This window comes from Xenopus laevis, chromosome 4L (assembly GCF_017654675.1).
Source record: "Xenopus laevis strain J_2021 chromosome 4L, Xenopus_laevis_v10.1, whole genome shotgun sequence".
In the NCBI taxonomy this organism is placed as follows: domain Eukaryota; kingdom Metazoa; phylum Chordata; class Amphibia; order Anura; family Pipidae; genus Xenopus; species Xenopus laevis.
This window is the reverse complement of record NC_054377.1, coordinates 58,231,728-58,251,556: the sequence shown is the minus strand read 5'-3', so window position 1 is coordinate 58,251,556 and position 19,829 is coordinate 58,231,728. Positions and strand designations below refer to the sequence as shown.

At 39.6% G+C, this 19,829-nt stretch overlaps 1 protein-coding gene across 1 annotated transcript; it reads left to right on the top strand.

Annotated features, from left to right (window-relative positions):
* The first annotated feature begins 375 nt into the window (after positions 1-375).
* chst6.L (carbohydrate (N-acetylglucosamine 6-O) sulfotransferase 6 L homeolog) lies at positions 376-19,537 on the top strand. Its single transcript, NM_001092533.1, is given in 2 exon segments — positions 376-424; positions 16,431-19,537. A coding segment is annotated over 1 exon segment (1,179 nt). The 5' UTR covers positions 376-424; positions 16,431-16,450; the 3' UTR covers positions 17,630-19,537.
* The last annotated feature ends 292 nt before the right edge of the window (positions 19,538-19,829 follow it).

Sequence of the window (19,829 nt, the reverse complement as noted above, 5' to 3'; positions counted from 1 at the left end):
CCTGATGAGCGACATCGGAAAACAAAGCACTCTGAGTGTCTGCCCCCAGGCAATTTTCATTTTAGCAGGCAGAAGGCAGGGGAAGGCAGATGGGGGAGATTAGTCTACACATGTATATATCCAATTTCTGACAATATATTGCACTTTTCAAATATTTACATATTTATTTTGTATTTTAAGTGCCTTTTTGTGATATGTACTAGCTGGAGCCACGTCGTCTCGTCTCACTGTGTATTCGTATACTGCTGAGATGACTATAAAGTTTACTTTGACTGTGGGCGTTTACTGCCTGCAGTCCCAGACCTCTGAGATCCACAGCCACATCTGAATGCTGCCCATTGTCCCAGACACAGGAGGAGCAGCAGTGAGCGAGGAGCCCTGGACAGTACAGCAGCAGCAGCAGCAGCAGGAGGAGGAGGCTGAGGTGAGTGCACAGAGGATTTTATGGATCCTGAGTGCAACTTGTATGTACAGGGAAAGTGTGGAAGTCCTTGTACATGTTTGCAGGGCACACTGCTAGAGCAGCATCTGTAAGAAGGTTTTGCTCAGCTAGAACTTGCCTTTTGGTGGAATGCTGATAGTTGTCTGTAAGAAATTGCCATCTTTATTTTGTTATTTAATATGAAAGCTGTTGTTCAGGGAACTTACATGAAGCCCTGAAACAAAGGTTTTCCGGTGACTACTAAGGCCTATGTCTGCTGTGATTTTGTATGTGAGAGAGGGGTTTATGACAGCATCTTGGCAGTTGGGCGGGTTTCTGTGGGGGCAGTTGAGAACCCAGGATAAAAGAACACTGGACAAAGGTGAAAGGAGCTGGGCAGCTGAGAGGAGGCAGCTAGAGAGCTGGAGAAGCCAGAGGAGCCAGGGACAAGACAAGATGTGAGGAATGAAGACCAGAGGGGAAGGTAGAGATGAAGCTGAACTCTATTCCCCTACTTTTTTGGTAACAACAATGTGGACTTGTGTAATGTGAAACTGTAAATATTGTTTAGTCTAAGTGTAATCATTAATGTATAACAATCAATTGATTTATTTTACAATACATCACTTTACTATACGCTCATTGGTGTGGACTCATTGTCTGCTTGCTCAAAAGAACCAAAACCCTAGAAAGTGGGTTGAGGTTTATTGATATTATTATTATTAATGATATAATAAACTATATAAACTTATATGTCGATTAACAAGAAGTGGACGATTGTTAAGGTGGCCATACACGGGCATACTTTTATCTTTGTGCAATGAACGATCGTATCGTTAAACGATCGTCCTACGATTATTTTACCATACGATATGCCATCCATGGAGAACGATCATATGAACAAATGTAACCGTATCGTTTGCTTCTAGTACGAATGAACGTTGTTCAACAAACGAGGAGTGGTGCTAGCATTGTGTCACTGTCTGTAGTATATAGTCAGTTTTTCCTTCCCTGCTCCATGCAGTCATATGGATTTATGTCTTGCTATGGCATAATAAACTTCTTTCACATATGAGGTGATATGGTGATATTCCTGCAGTCAGCACCAATTTATTTCTTTACATAATTCATATGGTTACAAATGAAGAACGTTAGGGTCCTTCCGTATATGTTCGTTGTTCTGTAAATGTTCGATTTTCCGTATATGTTCGTTGTTCCATATATCTTCGTTGGCTTGCGCTACAATCCTGACATGTAGAAAGAGGGATTTTATCCCTGAACGACTAAAATTCTTAAACTTCAATTTTGCGAACGATAATATCGAGACGATCGTTCGTACACCATAAACCATCCGATAGGCTATCGATATTATATTATTATTTGCGTTCTGGAATCGGTCGTTTGGAAGTAAAAAATCTGCCCTGTATGGCCACCTTAGACTGTCCTGTATTAGATTAAGTAGTGCAGCTTTTGCTAGTGCCAAAACCAGGCAGTTGGTGGAAAATCAGCGGCACACCAACTTACAAGTTTACATTAGGATCACCAAGCTTTTTTGTCTGGTGGAGAGGTTTTAACATCACAGTTAATGCCCCTTTTTTCGTTTGGAGCTTGTCAGTATGTACTGTGAGAGCACTGCCATTGATATTAACCTCATTCCATTCCATAGCACCCCCCTGGTTTTCACCTTGCAACAAATTTATTTCAGTTCAGTTGTTTTCAGATTGTTCACCAGAAATTTTTCAATTACTTTCTGTAAAAGTTTCATTTTTAACCTTCCTAGGTCTAGCCGAATCTGCTGGGGGAGGGGTCACTGAATCTGTTCTATAATCGATACATTAGTTGATATATTTCTTCTCTTTGGCTCACCAGAAATAAAGACTTTTTTCAATTAACTTCTATTTTCTAATACTGAAATTCAAGCTGTAATTTTTACCTTCTTTTACCTGAGATGGGGGGAGGATTCAGTGCATTGGTGAACAGTGGGGCAAAGACTGGACTGATTACCCTGCATAGAACACTTGCACTATATATATGTCCCTACAGCTTTGTGTGTATCTCTCCCATTATTGTATTGGACCCTCAGTGTGGCATTTAGGAATGCTGTGTGTTTTCATTAGATACACAATATTTTGTTGGTTGCAGGTAGAGGGTGGAAAGCTATTATATAAGCACACACCACCAAGAAGCAGTATTTATGAAAATCTTCTATAATAGCCCCCCCACACACAAGTACAAGCAAGGACTCATACATTTGAGCATTTTCTCAAGACTTATGTGTTCCACTGCAAGTGAATACATGCATTAATAGCACCCATTACTTACTCCCAACATTTAAAAAACAGAAAGAATGACAAAAAGGTAACGCTGCAACATTTTTGGCCATGCCATACCATTTTTGGCAGGTTATGGAAAGTTTAAACACATTTCTGGGGGTTTTTAGGGTTTTAGAGTTATTACAGTTTTGCTAATGAGAGCGAATTGCCCTTTAAATGAATTGTTCACCTTTGAGTTAACTTTTTGTATAATGTAGAAGGTGATATTCTGAGATCATTTACAACTGGTTTTCATTTTTGATTATTTGTGGTTTTTGAGTTATTTATCTTTTTGTTGAGCAGCTCTCCAAGTTACAGTTTCAGCAATCTGGTTGCTAGGGTCCACATTACCCTAGTAACCAGGCATTGATTTGAATAAAAGACTGGAGTATGAATTAAGCTGGCCATAGACGCAAAGATCCGATTCATACAATTTTCGAACTGTTTGTGGATAGTCCCATCATTTTTCATCCCACAGAGATCGGTCGTTTGGTCTATCAGACAGGTTAAAAGATTTCTGTCGGCTGACGATAATATCTCTGCATGTATTGCCGATCGTACGATTTTCAGTGGGAGACTGTCACTAGCTTTTGTCGGACATAACTTAAGTACGATTGCTGTCAGGGGCAGAACATCGGCTGATCTGTTCTTTTACTATATTCTATAACATACTAAAAATACTAAATGTTAACATAAATGCAAACCACCCTTTTAAGCTGCAAGTCAAGATGCAAGTTTAAGCCCCAAGAGTCTTGCTTATCTTAAATAGTTACAAATGTATCTTTGCTTATCTTATATTGTTACAATTGTATCTAAGTGCAGCTTCCGAGTATTCTGGGTTCTCTGCCAAAAGCCTCTTATTTATTTACATTTCAGAAACTTTGTATCTTTTTCTGGCTGTTCAGTGCAAAAGTTCAAAAAGAAACTCTGGACATTTCCCAACACAACAATCTGAGACTGCGGGTTGAGCTGTCAAAATCGGGACTATCCCTAGAAAAACAGGACGGGTGGGAGGTATTTAGCAGCAGTACTTTCTGTATCGAAAAAAACCTTCAAAAGCAATTGCATTATATTTGTGTTCGGTAGTTTGTGCCATGCAGTTAGTTACTATACAAAATAATGGAGTCTATTTAGTCTTTATGTTTTGGGACACATAAAGAAGCTACTACAGGGGAACACATAAGAAAATGATTATTTGTAAGAGCCCTAACTAGGTCCTGAGATGATATAATAAGGTTTGGGTGATGTGAGCAAATTTTTCTAGCCTGAGTGCAAATAAATGTTCTTTGTGTGTATTTTTGCCGTGAAATATCCATCATGTTACTCTATTTGCATATTTTATAAACTTTTACTTTAAATGAGTGATTGGTATTATTTGTACATAAAATTATTTCTGCTTGTGCCACAATATCTAGTGTCTGCTGCTACAGTATATGTATGCAAATTCACGGGGAAGAGGTACCGATATCACACAACGGTAGAGAAAATATATTTTATGTTTGTTATTAATTGGGCAATCTATCTTAATTAAATGTGTAAGCCTTTTAAAAATATTAAGAGCTGACTCACACTCACCTTCCCAGCAGCACAGATCTCCTCTGAAACACTGCTGCTGGGGCCACTGTTGAATCGTCCTGTAGCCACATACTATTGGATATAGATATCTGTGTGTTTTTTTTTTTTGAAAAATGGATTTTGATGCAGAATTCTGCTCAAGCAGCACTATTAAATAATGTGTTTTGGGAAAAAGAACGGCCTGGGGGTTCTTCCAGGGAGCACCATGGAGCAATCATCTTCCTGCTTCTTCTTTCTTCTCATGGCTACGCATGCGCATTAGCGTGAAAAGCAGAACTTTAACTGAAAAGTCAGCTATTTTATTCTACTGCACATGCGTCTGCCCAGGGAAATTTGAAGAAAGAAGAAGCAGGAAGAACCTTGGGCCAGTGCAGTTTTCTGCTGATAGGAGCACCGGCCCGGGGTTTCAGTTAAGTAAATACAATCACTTGGGGGTGCTTAACATTTGGCACCCCCAATTGGTAAATGACTTTTCTTCTCCTTTAAAAAAAGAAGAAAGCATTTAATGGAACAGCAACACCAAAAATAAAAGTGTTTTAAAGGTGTTAAAACTTTTTTCAGTTCAGTTGGTTTCAGATTGTTCATCAGAAATACAGTTACTGGAAGTTCAATTTTCTATTTGTCATTGTTTTTATAATAATGAGTGTAAAGTGTAATTTTTTACCTTGTAAAGCAGCTCTGGGAGAGCGGGTTGCCGACCCTGTAAACTGATCTAAATTGATACATTTAGTTGATACATTTCTTTGTCCCTGCTGAGCAGAATATCTGGGTTTCATTACAGCCAACTGTTAGAATTGATACAATAGTTGCTAATACTCCAGAGATGCTGCTGATGCTGAGAAATGTATCTACTAATGTAGCAACAGTTTAGAGTCTGCACCTAAATTACTGAGCTGCCAGACTGAAACACCAGAGACACGAACATTCAACATTCAAACTTAGAGTTTGGAAAAAATGGAAAGTAAATGAAAAAAGTCTTTATTTCTGGTGAATAATCTGAAAACAACTGAACTGAAAAAAAGTGTTTTGAAAGAGGTGAACAACCCCTTTAAAGTAATTCTTATCTTATGTACTGTTTTCCTGCACTGATAAAACAGGAGAAAATGCACTGATTACATAGCAGCTAACACATTAGATCTGTAGAATACAACGGGATGCTACATACCTTTCCTGTTATCTACTATTTAACCTGTGATTTTTCTCCTTGTTTTTAGCTTTTAGGGTCAGGCCACACTGGGCGTTTTGGGGAGATTTGGTCGCCTGGCGACTAATCGCCTCGTTTTTGCAGCGACCAATCTCCCCAAACGCCTTCCCTGACTCTGCGCTGGCTAAAATAAGAAAAACACTGGCGCTAATCACACGCGGCGATTCGTTTTCCGAAGTCGCCCGAAGTTTCCTCGTGGGCGACTTTGGAAAACGAATCGCCTTACCCTAAATTGTTGCCCCATGGCTACACGGAAACAGCTTCTTTATATTCACAATAGTAGTGTTCCTGAAACAAACAAACCAGTTTTACCAGTGCAGGGTAACATCACATTATAATTAAATTACTTTCATTTTTGTTTTGGTGCCACTGTTTCTTTAAAATAAAGGCAAAGGCTATGGACATCTTATTTAGAAACCATGATAATACAAAGGTAGCAAAGCAACAATCAAGTAGGCTAAAAATGATATTGATTCACTTACAAAGACCAATATGTGAAAATATTATACAGAATTATATACAATAGTGAAGATGTTTTAGGATACAATAGTACACAAGGATGGTCCTAAAATACACCCACAAGTGCTCAGAGAGTTTAGTTCAGTATTCTCCAGGCTAATGTCAACTCGTGGATTACCCTATTTTGGTTTATGGTATTATGGTATTATGGTTTTCGAATGATTTTCTTTTTCTCTGTAATAATAAAACAGTATCTTGTACTTGATGGTAACTAAGCTGCATAGGTCAATATTGGTGGCTTAACAATCGTATTGAGTATTTCATGTTTAAATGATTTTTAGCAGACTTTAACTATGGAGATCTAAATTATGGGGGAAAAAAATGCCTTGTTTGAAAAAACCCAGGTCTCAAGAATTCTGGATAATAGATCCAATGCCGGTAGTAATCAACATTGTATACTGAAATAGATCTTCGTAAACAAATCAACTTCTTGTTTTTTTTTTTTTTTAAGGAGTAGTGAGTAGGATGTTGGACAGTGGTGTTGCAGTAGCTGAGGTCTGCTGAGATGTGTATTTTTCCACGTAAACATTTGCTTTCTAAACGAAGGTCTGTCTGTCTTGTTGGTGCTTGTACATGGTTACACAATTGAGTACAGACAATGGTTGTCAACGATTCATTGTTTCATTGTATTAGGGATCTGAATTGTTTGCTGCAGGTTTCCTCATTGTGTACCCTTCTCTTTGATAATCATTAAAGGGATACTGTTTTTTTTTCCTCCAAAACAAATCAGTTAATGGTGCTAATCCCACAGACTTCTGCACTGAAATCCTTTTTCAAAAGAGCAAACTGATTTTTTTTTTATATTTAATTTTGAGCTCTGACATGGGGCTGTACATATTGTCAGTTTCACTGAAACAGGTTAGAACACATGCACACCCTCAATGACCCTTTCCAATAGCTGCCTGGTGCTCAGTAATGGAGGCTTCAGCATCCTCCTAGTATTCCAATGAAACATATTGTCAGTTTCCCAGGAGCCTCCAGTCATGTGGCTTGTGCTCTGATAAACTTCAGCCATTATTGTACTGCAAATTGGAGTGATATTGCCCCCCCCGGCACCCTAACAACAGAACAATGGAAGGGTAACCATAACCTGGTAGATATAATAACAGCACTCAATAGTAAAATCCAGGTCCCACTGCAACACATTCAGTTACATTGAGTAGGAGAAGCAACAGCCTGCCAGAAAGCAATTCCATCTTAAAGCGCTGGCTCTTTCTGAAAGCACATGACCAGGTAAAATGACCTGAGATGGCTGCCTACAATATTACAACTAAAAAAAAAAATACTTGGTTCAGGAATGACATTTTATATGGTAGAATTATTTGCAGTGTAAACATGAGAAATAAAAACAACACCATGAAAATCATGACAGAATCCCGTTAAGGAAGAATGATTTCAAAGCAGTGTATCTGTGTTTGTATATAACACAAAGTTATAGAGAACTAAAGATTCCATTTAGGATGCATCATCCTTGCAAGGTGAAGTGTCGGGTGAGGTTGAATATTATTGTAGTTTATTATTATTTATTTATAAACTTTCAACATATTCAACAGCGTTAGATGTTGGGTCACACTTGTTCAATAGGATCTGGTGGGGGAGGCACGTTGGCATTTTTCCCTCCTGCTTCTTGTGCATCATTCTGAGCCCTCAACAGGGCCCTAAAGGTAAGTGGCAGGGGCGTAAATATAGAGGAAGCAGACCCTGCGGCTGCAGGGGGGCCCAGGAGGTATAGGGGCCCCATGAGGCCCTAATTCATATACAATTTCAATAAATATTGAACCTCTAAACATTTTGGGGACCTGAAAAATTATTTGCTGTGGGGCCCAGTAATATCTAGTTACGCCACTGGTAAGTGGTAAGGACAGGGCAAACTGCAAATCTTGAGTTTGTCTATTTTATTGTAGTGTGTATGTGGTGTTTTATTGTAGTGTGCCTATTTTATTGTAGTGTGTATGTATGTAAACCCTTCAGCCAGTGCCACCTCCTGACCAATTGGTAGTTCCAGGGTTCCCTTCACATATAGCGTCAATATGTTCCGCACATTTTCACCTAAATAATAATGTGCAGACATCAATCTATGACTTCCACCCAATTATGTGTGATTTGGATAAAATGCTTTTGCAGTTGTGGTCATTTTGGTGAATCAGGCACAATAGCTGTAGGCACAGTGAAATTGCACCAACCACATTGTATCCCTTGCTACCCCAATGATGCTGGAATTATTGGGAAAAATATTGCATTATGGTAAAAAAAACATGCAGACTGTACTCAAAATTGCACTTTGCTCACTGCACTTGTGGACATACATGTCCACTTATTTTTTTACAATTTGTTGTAAAACATGGACTTTAATACTAACAAGAACTTCTTGTGTGCACCGATCACATTTCCTAGGTTGAATAACTTTGAAAAATGTTGGCACAAATAAACCAAAAAAACTGTAGATGCTAAAGCTGCCAAACAAACTGTCCTGATGCAAAACAAATAAAGTAAAGTACATCTCTGTACACAAACATGGCTTTTGTGATTTGAAATAACAAGGGTTCTCTTAGTTTCAGCCACCCATACAGGAATGTAAAAGCGTTACTGAAATAAATGGCAGCCGTTGAAAATAAAGTAAACTTCCCTTTAGATTCTGATGGCAGGTATGATACTTAGAAAACAAAAATGTAACTTTTTGTATCATGTTTACATATATAGACTACAAGGGGCAGATTTATCAAGGGTCGAATTTCGAAGTAAAAAATACTTCGAAATTCAACCAATTTTGCAATTGAACGATCGAAGTAAAATCGTTCGATCGAACAATTAAATCATTCGAAACGAACGTTTCGAACGATTTTACTTCGATGCGAAAAGACTTCGAAAATGATTGTAGAAGGTCCCCATAGGCTAACATAGCACTTCGGCCGGTTTAATTTGGCGAAGTATTGAAGTCGAAGTTTTTTTAAAGAGTCAGTACTTCAATTATGGAATATTTGAACTATTTTTACTTCGAATCGAAGTCGAAGTAAATTCAAAGTCGTAGTATCCTATTCGATGGTCGAAGTATCCAAAAAATTACTTCGAATTTCGAAAATTCCCTCGAATTCACTTCGACCCTTGATAAATCTGCCCCAATGTGTCATGAAAAGCATTCTTACACAAATGCTTGTCTCAAAATTACGTATTAACGTGTAACATGTAGAGTGATGAGCGAATTTCTTCACCATGCATGGATTTTGCCACAATAAAAATTGTTGTGTGTAAAAAAATTTTTGAAGCCTATTGACTTCAATGCTTTTTGCAAATTTTTTGCTGTTTTGTGAATTTTTTCGCAGTTTCGCTAATTTTTTCGAATTTCGCAAATTTTTCGGCAAAGCAGAACAGGACAGGTTTGCTCATCACTAGTTGTAGATGATCCTGGGGGGCAGTGTTGGACTGGGGGTCTTAGACCCACTGGGACTGCTACCTCAGGGGCCCCCAGGGCAGTCTGGCCCTTAAAGTACTCTCATATAAGCAGACATTACCTGAAGACTATAGGGGTTCAGGATTTAATTTAGAATTTGTCTAACTCCTAATCTTGATAATTGTGCTGTGATTGGCTAAAATATTAAAACAAAGCAAATATCCCCAAATGAGTTTCTAGACACAATGAATCTGCTCACTTGAAATTCTGAAAATTCTTAAGTTAGGCCCCAGGATGCTCCAAAAAATGTAGTGTTTGGCAGACTGCTAGGGGGAAACCCAGGCACACTACAGGTCATGATTGGAGTATTGCTAAAAGCCTTCTGTCTCATTGAAGCTTTGTAGGTCATCTGTAAATCCCTCTGCAGAATGATTGCATAAACTTCTTAAGTTACCATAGAACCATTTGTCTGTTTTTACTTTCCTGGGATCACCCTAAGGTATTTGATGCTACTGACATTGCCTTATATTTTTCTGTACACTTGTAGCCTCACATTTTTGTTTTCCCTAGTCACCGCACTCTTGTGAAATCTCATCTATTATGTGCTGTGTACAGGGGCGATCCTGGCCCTGGTCCAGGGGGGTCCATGAGGCGGCAGAGAGGGTCAGGACGCTAGCGCAGAGAGCCTAACTGTGCTCTCTGCGCTAGAAAAGCAGAATTTCTGGTTTGAAAACTGGAAATTCAGCTCTTAAAGTACCAGGAGCAGCATTTTTGCCACGCCTGGTACCTAGTGGGGCGCTGCTGCCTGAGGCGACAGCCTCAACTCGCCTCATTGGTGAAGCGCCCCTGGCTGTGTAAGCAATCCATCTCCTCTTGTCTGTGCATAGGACTTCATAACTGTGTATTGTACATGTTTATTATGTTACATATTTGAAAAGGAGATTGAATAACATTGATTTCACTATAATTCTTCAATTCATCTTCCCATGCCTACCGTCCCAGCTAAAATGTAATTTCAGCCTTTGGAATGTGACCTGGCATTCCTTTACAAACGGCTCTTTATCATTTAAAATGGATCTTCCTGCATCAGAGAGTCTTAGTAACACTAAAGGAATTTGGGGATTTACCCAACTCCCTAGTGTTACAGGGAAACGGAACTGATACCTGTCTAATGAAAATATTGACATTATAAAATGTCACTCTCATCGAATGACAATACATAATGACAATACATAAAGATTTCCCCAGTCTTTAAAGGCCCAGATACAGTTTTAAAGCAATGGGCCAAATTACTTATTCCACACATAGGAGCTATACAGTTTATTCCAGCTAATTATTACTTTTACACACTCATGTGATTATTAGCTAAACTGATTTACCAACATTTGCCATTCTAATTGTAAGGTCACTGTACCCCAGTCTAGATACAACTGCTAAACTACAACAGTCAGATAGAGAGCCCCACATTTAAGATATAAAAGCCCTGCATTGTTCAAACCTGTAATCCCATGTATTTTTCACACCTTTTAGGCCATGTATGGTTAATACCTGTAAGGGACCTGCATTGTTCAGGATTCGGTTCGGGATTCGGCCAGGATTTGGCCTTTTTCAGCAGGATTCAGATTCAGCTCAATCCTTCTACCTGGCCGAACCGAATCCTAATTCATATATGCAAATTAGGTACAGGGAGGGAAATTGCGTGACTTTTTGTCAAAAAACAAAGAAGTAAAACATTTTTCCCCCTTCCCACTCCTAATTTGCATATGCAGATTAGGATTCAGGATTCGGTTCAGTATTCAGGTGAATCTTTCATGAAGGTGGATTCGGTGCATCCCTACACTAAAGACTATCAGTATTTACATGGATCACCTTTTCACACCTCAGACATACTGTAGGAGCAGCACTGGCATTGTGCCACTGTACATAGTATAGTACGTACTGTTACGTACAGTACATACCTTACTTTACCTGTGCGTGCCCTACTCTGCATTTGTTGCCATACTCTTCCTCTGTGTGCCATACTCTGCCAGCTCTACAATGCCTTTGTGTGCCATACCCTGTCTGTGAGTACCATATTCTGCCTGTCCTACACTGCATGTGTGTGCCATACTCTGCCTATGTGTGCATGTCGTACTTTGCCTGTTCTACTTGACTTTTGTGTGCCATACTCTACCTGCCCTACTCTGCTTTCCTGTGCTGCCCGTGTGCCATACTCTGCCTGTGGTCGTTGAACCTGGTGGGGGTTTGTTAGCTTTTGGAACTACTTGTTAAGGGGTCCAAAGCAAAAATGGGGTTGGTGGTCTGTACAAAAACAATAAATGGTATATATCCGTTGCTCTGTTGCTAGTTGCTCTGTGCAGTTGAATAAACAAACCTGGAATAAATGTTTTGCAGTCAATCTGCTGGAGTTCCTTTTCCTTTGGATTTTTGAGGTTTGTTTGTTAAGGGGCCCCAATGTGTTTAATCATGTGCTGGGGTTGTCGTGCTATCCACAGAAGAGGAGGGAGGCAGAGCTGGATTTAATGCCTGGATGCCGGCATCCTCCATTGCCCCCAAGTACCCGCCCAGATGATCGAGTACATGAGTATGCTATTTCTACTGGAGCGGCTTTGGAATCACAGCCTTGCCGCAAATCCAGTTCTGGAGGGAGGCATATGGATTTAAGGGCATGTCTTAATATGGCATAACCTTTTTTTCACAAATGAGTGATGACTGATATCCCTACAGTGAGCACCAACCATTTGGGTTGGTGGGTGTGGTTTAAAAAGGGAGTGGTCAACACTGGCTTCCATTATCAGCCCTTCTGGCCCTTGGCACCACAGAAGTTGGACAGCACTGCCTTAGGGTACAGAGAAGATATGGTAAAGTATGAGATTTGGGGAGAACACCTCTTCCAGCCCAATTTGAAGGTCACTTAAGACTAGATTTGGGGCACACAACTATATAGTTGCCTAATCGTAATCTTAAAACTGGCTGAATGACTCATAGATCGATGGTATCTTGCAATCTTGTTAAGAGCTTGTTAAGAGTTTTCCAGTATTATGGAATTCTATCTTGTATTGGTTAGTTAGGGAAGCAGCGTTGCCTGGGAAGCCAATCTTATTTACCAGAGCTGGAACTAGGCGTGGGCAGAAGAGGCACATCCCTAGGGTTCAAAGGTAAGGTGGTGCCAACACGTACCTCTTCTCCCTGGCTGCCCCTAGTTCCTGAATAGGTTGGCTGCATGGAACTCCTGCCTCCCCCTCCTTGCATACACGGGACTCCAGCTTCCCATTCCTGACATGCATTACGTGTGCTACAGCGTGTACATGTGCACTCACTGAAATAAGAAACTTTCTACATATAATTATATCAATTAAAAAGCCTGTACTGTTTCTTAAATAATGAAGTTATTCCTCACTACTTCCCTCTCAGTATCTGTCTCTATTTATTCTCTCTTCATGAAGGAGTTGGAGTCAGATTTTGACATCCTTTGGGGGGGGGGACTCCCTATGACGTGGGCAGGCCCGGATTTGTGAAGAGTCCACCAAGATTTTAGGGGCGGCATGCTGCCTAACCACACCCACATTGGTTCAAAAACACTGGGGATCCGCAGGAGATACGATCGTTTTTTCCTGTGCGCTAATCCCCATTGCTCTGGTCCCAATGATGAACATTTGAACAAATAAAAGGGAGGAGATGAGGGTGATCAACAATAGCGTGCCTAGGGGTGCCTGCTATGTAAATCTGGCCCTGGACGTGGGAAACACCTTCAGGATAGCCTGTACGAGTCATTATCATTGGTAAACGTGAAAATGAAGCTCCGTGCATGGCAGGGCAGCTGTTAATATCATTATAAAACGTACTGCTGAGGTTTTGAAACGTAGTAGCTTAACTGTACTTCCATTTGAAGAGAATGGGAGGGGAACGGGGTAAAGTAACAGCAAATTCCTGCTTTATTTATTGCAGCATGCTGCGTTACTTCTGCTATGGTATCTACAGTATAGATATTGTTGAACTGCAGCAAAATCAGTTACCAATCTATATAGACTCAGAAACCAAAGTCCTGCTTTTTTATCGCAGTGTACCTGCTTACCTGCTTTAATATCTGCAGATATTTCTGATCTGTGACATAATGTTACCAATCCATACAGTCTCAACAGAGCCATGTTTTCTATACAGACACAAGGGGACACTTGCCTAGGGCATTTGTCAATCATATTGCCCCAGGATTGACAATTCATGATTAGGCTCAAATATAATTAAAAATGACCAAAATTCATTAGGAAGTGCCAATTAATTATAAACAAGGTGCTTTTACTGGAATGATGTTCTAGAAAAAATTCATAATTATACTAGAATTATAAAGTGCCATGCAATAAGTATCTATTACTAGAGAGATAGATTAATTAAGAAAAAGATCTTAATCTAATTTAAATTATCACCAGGAGTTGGGAAAAGGCCAAACAAAGTGCTACAGTCTTGCAGGAAAGTAGGAAGATATAATGAAAAAAATAGACGGTGGAGCTGTCAAAAAGCTGGCTGCCTATTAATTACTAAAGCTGGCCATAGACGCAAAGATCTGATCGTACGAATCGAGGATTCGTACGATTTTCGGAACGTGTGTGGAGAGCCCCGACATTTTTCGTCCAGCGGAGATCGGTCGTTTGGTCGATTGGACAGGTTAGAAAATTTCTGTCGGCTGCCGATAATATCTCTGCGTGTATTGCCGATCATACGATTTTCAGTGGGAGACTGTCACTAGCTTTGGTTGGACATAGATATCGTACGATTGCTGTCAGGGGCAGAACATTGCTGATCTGTTCTTTTACTAATCTGACTGGTAAGACTTTGATCTGAATGGTTAGTGGCAGGTCGGGAGATGGGAAAGTCCGATCGTACGATGATTCGTACGATCGGATCATTGCATCTATGGCCAGCTTAAGACTGGGACAGCACAAAAGAGAAGGCAGGACAGGGTAACCGAGACTGTGGCGTTGTAAAGTAACTTGCCCTGATATTAATTAAGGCTATGTTAAACCTGAAAAGCCACAAATCATCGGCCCCTTAGAATAGAAAGTAGAATAAAGAGATATGAAGTCGACCATAGTAACAATGGATGAACCCAACCCACTTATACTGAACCAAAGATAAAAAAAGATGGTTAAAAACCAGAGGTAATAGCGACTGGGTACTTTTCTATTCCCTTTTTTTTGAGCACTGACCTTCTGATGGTAGTCAGCCCCCGTTTGTAACTATTGAGATCTTGTTTTTTGTTGCGATATAAGAGTTATTTTTCTTTTTTATTTGCTCCCTTAATCATATGAGATGGTCATGCCTAGTGCAGCAGAAGGTATGTATCATGCACAGAGTCTTGGAGCCATGTTGTTTATCTACAGGGCAGACCCTAAACAGTTTTTAGTTATGCTGATATAAATCAGCATACAACAAATATTTGTATATGGCCAGTCATGTCTGATCTGCTGTGGTCTGTGTATGCTGACAGGACAGTGACAATAGAGTAGGCATAAAACACTACACTGCAATTTTTCCACTTAATGCAGAAACATATTGTGCCACTCCACACACAATCCTTACTAAAATATTACTAATTACAGTGCACACTCTTTATAATGCACCCCTCCTTTATAAAGCCACCGTTGCCTAAATTCCCTTAATAATCATTAAATTATATTGCATCAGTTATACCATCTGTTACACTGTGCAATGGATTGCACCAACATAGTCAATGATTAATTGCCCGCCTAAGGCCTTTAACATGCAAGGTACTGTATCTCTGGATATTTTTTCTTTAAATAAAATCGTTTGCAACTGCACTAATGTCCAGTTTGTGCTAGCCTGACGTTCTAGTTCAAAAAAGTATTCATATTTTCAAGACATAATCTTACTTTTATCTATATTATGAATATATTATCTGTGTAAATCCTTTTAATTGTGTTTTGTAGTTTTCCAACCTACGTCATTAGTAACTTTATGGGTAATAAAGTGTGCACCAGGTCCATTAACCCACAGCAATAAAGTAGATATTTTTTTTTAAACATGACCTGTAAATGTTACTTGCTCATTCTTTGCTTTAAGCTATTGGACATGTTTAACACTTTGCATACCTACAGAATGTGTGTGGGTTTGCACACAGAGCATCTCTTCTGCATATTGCTTTAGTCATGCCAAGGCCAGGCTGCTTTGCAAACTTACTGTATGTGGAGTTATCATTTTGACCCTTGTGGCTTATGAAATTTTTCTCTTGATATGTTAACAGTATTTATAAAGGCTGTTCTTTCAACACAGGTATAGGATCCGTTAACCAGAGACCCATTATCCAGAAAGCTCCGAATTATGGAAAGGCCATCTCCCATAGACTCCATTGTAATCAAATAATCCACATTTTTGAAAATGATTTCATTTTTCACTGTAATATAAAACAGTACCATGTATTTGATCCAAACTAAGATATAATTAATCCTTATTGGAAGCAAAACCAGCCAATTGGGTTTATTTAATGTTTACATGATTTTCTAGTAGATTTAAAGGGATACTGTCATGGGAAAAAAAAATTCAAAATGAATCAGTTAATAGTGCTACTCCAGCAGAATTCTGCACTGAAATCCATTTCTCAAAAGAGCAAACAGATTTTTTTTAATTCAATTTTGAAATCTGACATGGGGCTAGACATATTGTCAATTTCCCAGCTGCCCCAAGTCATGTGACTTGTGCTCTGATAAACTTCAATCACTCTTTACTGCTGTACTGCAAGTTGGAGTGATATCACCCCCCTCCCTTTTCCCCCCCCAGCAACCAAACAAAAGAACAATGGGAAGGTAACCAGATAACATGCACTGGAACGATCTCTGTCTGTTGTTTTCCAACATAGACTACCTCACACTCACAATAATGTTGTCCCTCAATAGCATTGTTCTATGCTGCCTTTATTCAGATAACACTATTTTTATAAAAAGAACTTTCAGCTGCATATACGCTAACATTTACATTCTGTTGTCTTCTTCTTTTCAGAAAACTGAAAGCTAGAAGTCATGGCCAGATTCCGGCCTATAAATGTTACGGTTGCAGGATTCTTTCTTCTTCAAACAATATTCCTGATTTTAATCTACTCAAGGCACACAGTCTTGCCAGACACTGAAACAAAAACAGAGAAAGTCCATCTGCTCATTCTTTCATCCTGGAGGTCGGGATCGTCCTTCATTGGGCAAATCTTCAGCCAGCACCCCGATGTATTTTACTTGATGGAACCAGCATGGCATGTATGGATGTCTATGTTTCAAAACAATGCCAAAGTCTTGCATATGGCAGTACGGGATCTCATTCGCTCTGTCTTCTTGTGTGACATGTCTGTTTTTGATGCTTACATTCCAAATAAGAAGAATGTATCAGAACTATTTCAGTGGGCTGTTAGCAGAGCCCTGTGCTCATATCCTGCTTGCAGTCACTTCGATCGTGAAGCTATCACAAATGAAACAGTGTGTAAAATAATTTGTAAGCACAACCCCTTCAGTAAAATTGAAGAGTCTTGCAACACCTACAGTCATATTGTTTTAAAAGAAGTGCGGTTCTTTGATCTAAAAGTTCTCTACCCGCTTCTCACTGACCCTTCTTTGAATCTTAAAATAATTCACTTGGTTCGTGATCCACGAGCAGTAGCCAAATCCCGGGAGCAAGCCATGAAATATTTGACTAGGGACAATGGCATTGTTCTTAACACCAATGGCACAAAAATAGATGACATCAGGTATGATGTCATGCGAGAAATCTGCCAAAGTCATGCCCAGATGTATGAAACAGCCATGGATAAAGCTCCTAGTTTCCTTAAAGGCCGCTACATGTTGGTGCGATATGAGGATGTTGTGAGAGACCCTTTAAGGGAAATAAACCAAATGTATGAATTTGCCAACCTAAAATTGACAGCCAAACTTAAAAACTGGTTCTATAATATTACTCATGGAGTAGGCCCCGGAACCAAAAAAGAAGAATTTCAAACCACATCACGGAATGCAGTAAATGTCTCACAGGCCTGGAGGAAAGATCTGTCCTTCCAAAAAATCCAGAAGATCCAGACCATATGTAAAAGTGAAATGAACCTGCTTGGGTACCAATTTATAGATAGTGAGAAGGAGCGGAAGGACATGTCTATGGATTTTGTACTGCCAAAGCGGAACTACCAGTTTAGCTGGTTGCCTAATAAGGAGAAGAAATAAGAGAATGTCATATTTTTATATATACGCTTATTTATTATTTTTTGCAGCAAATTCAAAGACAACCGTAAACTTTTTTATTGAGTACAAAATGACAAAGCTAACATTTTACTAAAAAGCAGCATTATGGAAATCCCAATCTTTTATTTATTGCTGGTTGCCATGCTGTAAGATGTAGCAACAAGAAGACTGTAGCCTGGAGATCCCTTGCACCAAATGATTTGCACTAGAATGGATCACTTTGGCCATGGTTGTCCAATCACATGTGTCTGCCAGATACTTGTTGAGGAAAAATGATGCATTGACTAATTATCCAAGGCAGATCAAACTTTTCATTGACCAGAACACTCTTTTGAGCTTTCATTGACCATTGTTTCTCAGTTGAATTATTTCTTCATTACTGTGTCTGGTCATATGTAATATTTATTGGTGTTTGCTTTGTTATTTAAATTACTGAATGGCAAAGTTATATGTGAAAAAAGCAGACCAACTGATGATCCATATCAGTTCACGTATGGGTAGGCTTACCAACAACCAACTCCATGCATTCATTTATTATGCACATTTTGTATGCCTTTCTGATATGATGCACATTCCCCATTGAAGGGGCCTCACAGCTGGTCTTACACTCCTAGGATCTCTCTATCCCTGAGCCTAACCACTTGAGTCCCTTACCTGGCGGCAATATCACTGCAGAACACTAACCCTTCACTAACTCCTCGTTGGAGCCTTAGCTGCTCACTAACTTTCCTGAACTGATCTGTCACTCCTGTAGTGATCGATTACAGTTTCTGACCTGACACTCACTTACTAATATACTGAGACCTACCTTCACCTCAGGCTCAAGTAGCACACCCCACTTCCAATGGGTGCACTGAACAGAGAGAACACACAGCAACATCCCTTTTTATAACCTTTGGGGAACTACCCTCCCTCCCCTATGGGAAAAAGGACCCAGCCTAGCTGGCTAACACTTTCACTGGGGCATGAAAAACCTTTACCCTTTTCTATAGTGACATCTACTGGCCAGTCACTGAACTGCCAACAGAATACGTTCACATGAAAATGAAACCAAAGAACTTAAAGGAAAACCTTTACACTCCTACATTCAGTAGGCAACCTTCCTATATTAAGCAGATGTTGTTTGCCTTTAGGATGGCAGAGGGATCATCCACTGGGTGGGAAATACATAATGGGACATTCACTAAGATTCGTAGTTGCGCCGCACTTCGCCAAGCGTATTTTCGCCAGCGCACCGCAAATTCACTAAAATCCGAAGTTGCGCTCAGGGGTAGCGTAAGGTTGTGAAGTTGCGCTAGCGTTAATTCACCAAGCAAAGCGAAGTTACGCTAGCGATGGTTAATTTGCATACGGCGCCAAATTGAAGTTACAATGGAGGTAATATGTAGCTGAACTACACAAGCCTGGGAAACCTTCAAAACAGCAAATACAATTTTTATTTTGCCCTACACATGTGCCCACTGTATAGTTAAGGTGCCATGAGTTAGGAAATGTAGCGGGGAAGGAGGGGAGCCCCAAAAAATGTTTCGATCGTTTTCAGCCTATCACCCATAATAAAGAAAAAACGCCAGAGTTTTTTGGGACTTAGAATTTTTTTTTACTTTTTTGAAGGAATCCCTATCTATTCTATTGCTAATCGCCTGGTCTGAGGGGGTGAAGGAAGTCTAGCGTAAAAGGTAGCGTTCAGAACAATGCGTGCGTTAGTGAATTCGCGTAGTTATGTCCGTTGCGCAAATTCACCAGGCGTAAGGGTGTGAAGTAACACTAGCGAAGTTACGCCAGCGTCAGTAAGTGAATCGGCGAAGTAACGAAAATGCCCAACACTGGCGAATTCACGCTAGCGTTAGGCGCTACGGCGCTTAGTGAATTTGGCCCATAGTTCTACATCAAGAAAAAAAAAAATACTTTCCAAAGCAGAAAACTAATACTATTTAAAATGTGAATTCTAGATTGTATTATGTACATACTCTTTTATTAATTTTCTTTTTAGGCTGGGTTTTAAAGCCAAGACATTGGTGCGGTGCTGAAATAGGAAGATCCTTTGCTTAAAGTTTTGCCAATCTTGGGATTTTTAGAATATTTGTTTATTGGTGTTGGTCACACTGCTAGCATTATAGCAGAGATAGTTTAGTATTGTATTTATCATTTGGAAAAGTAGTGATACTAAATTTATTTAAATTGT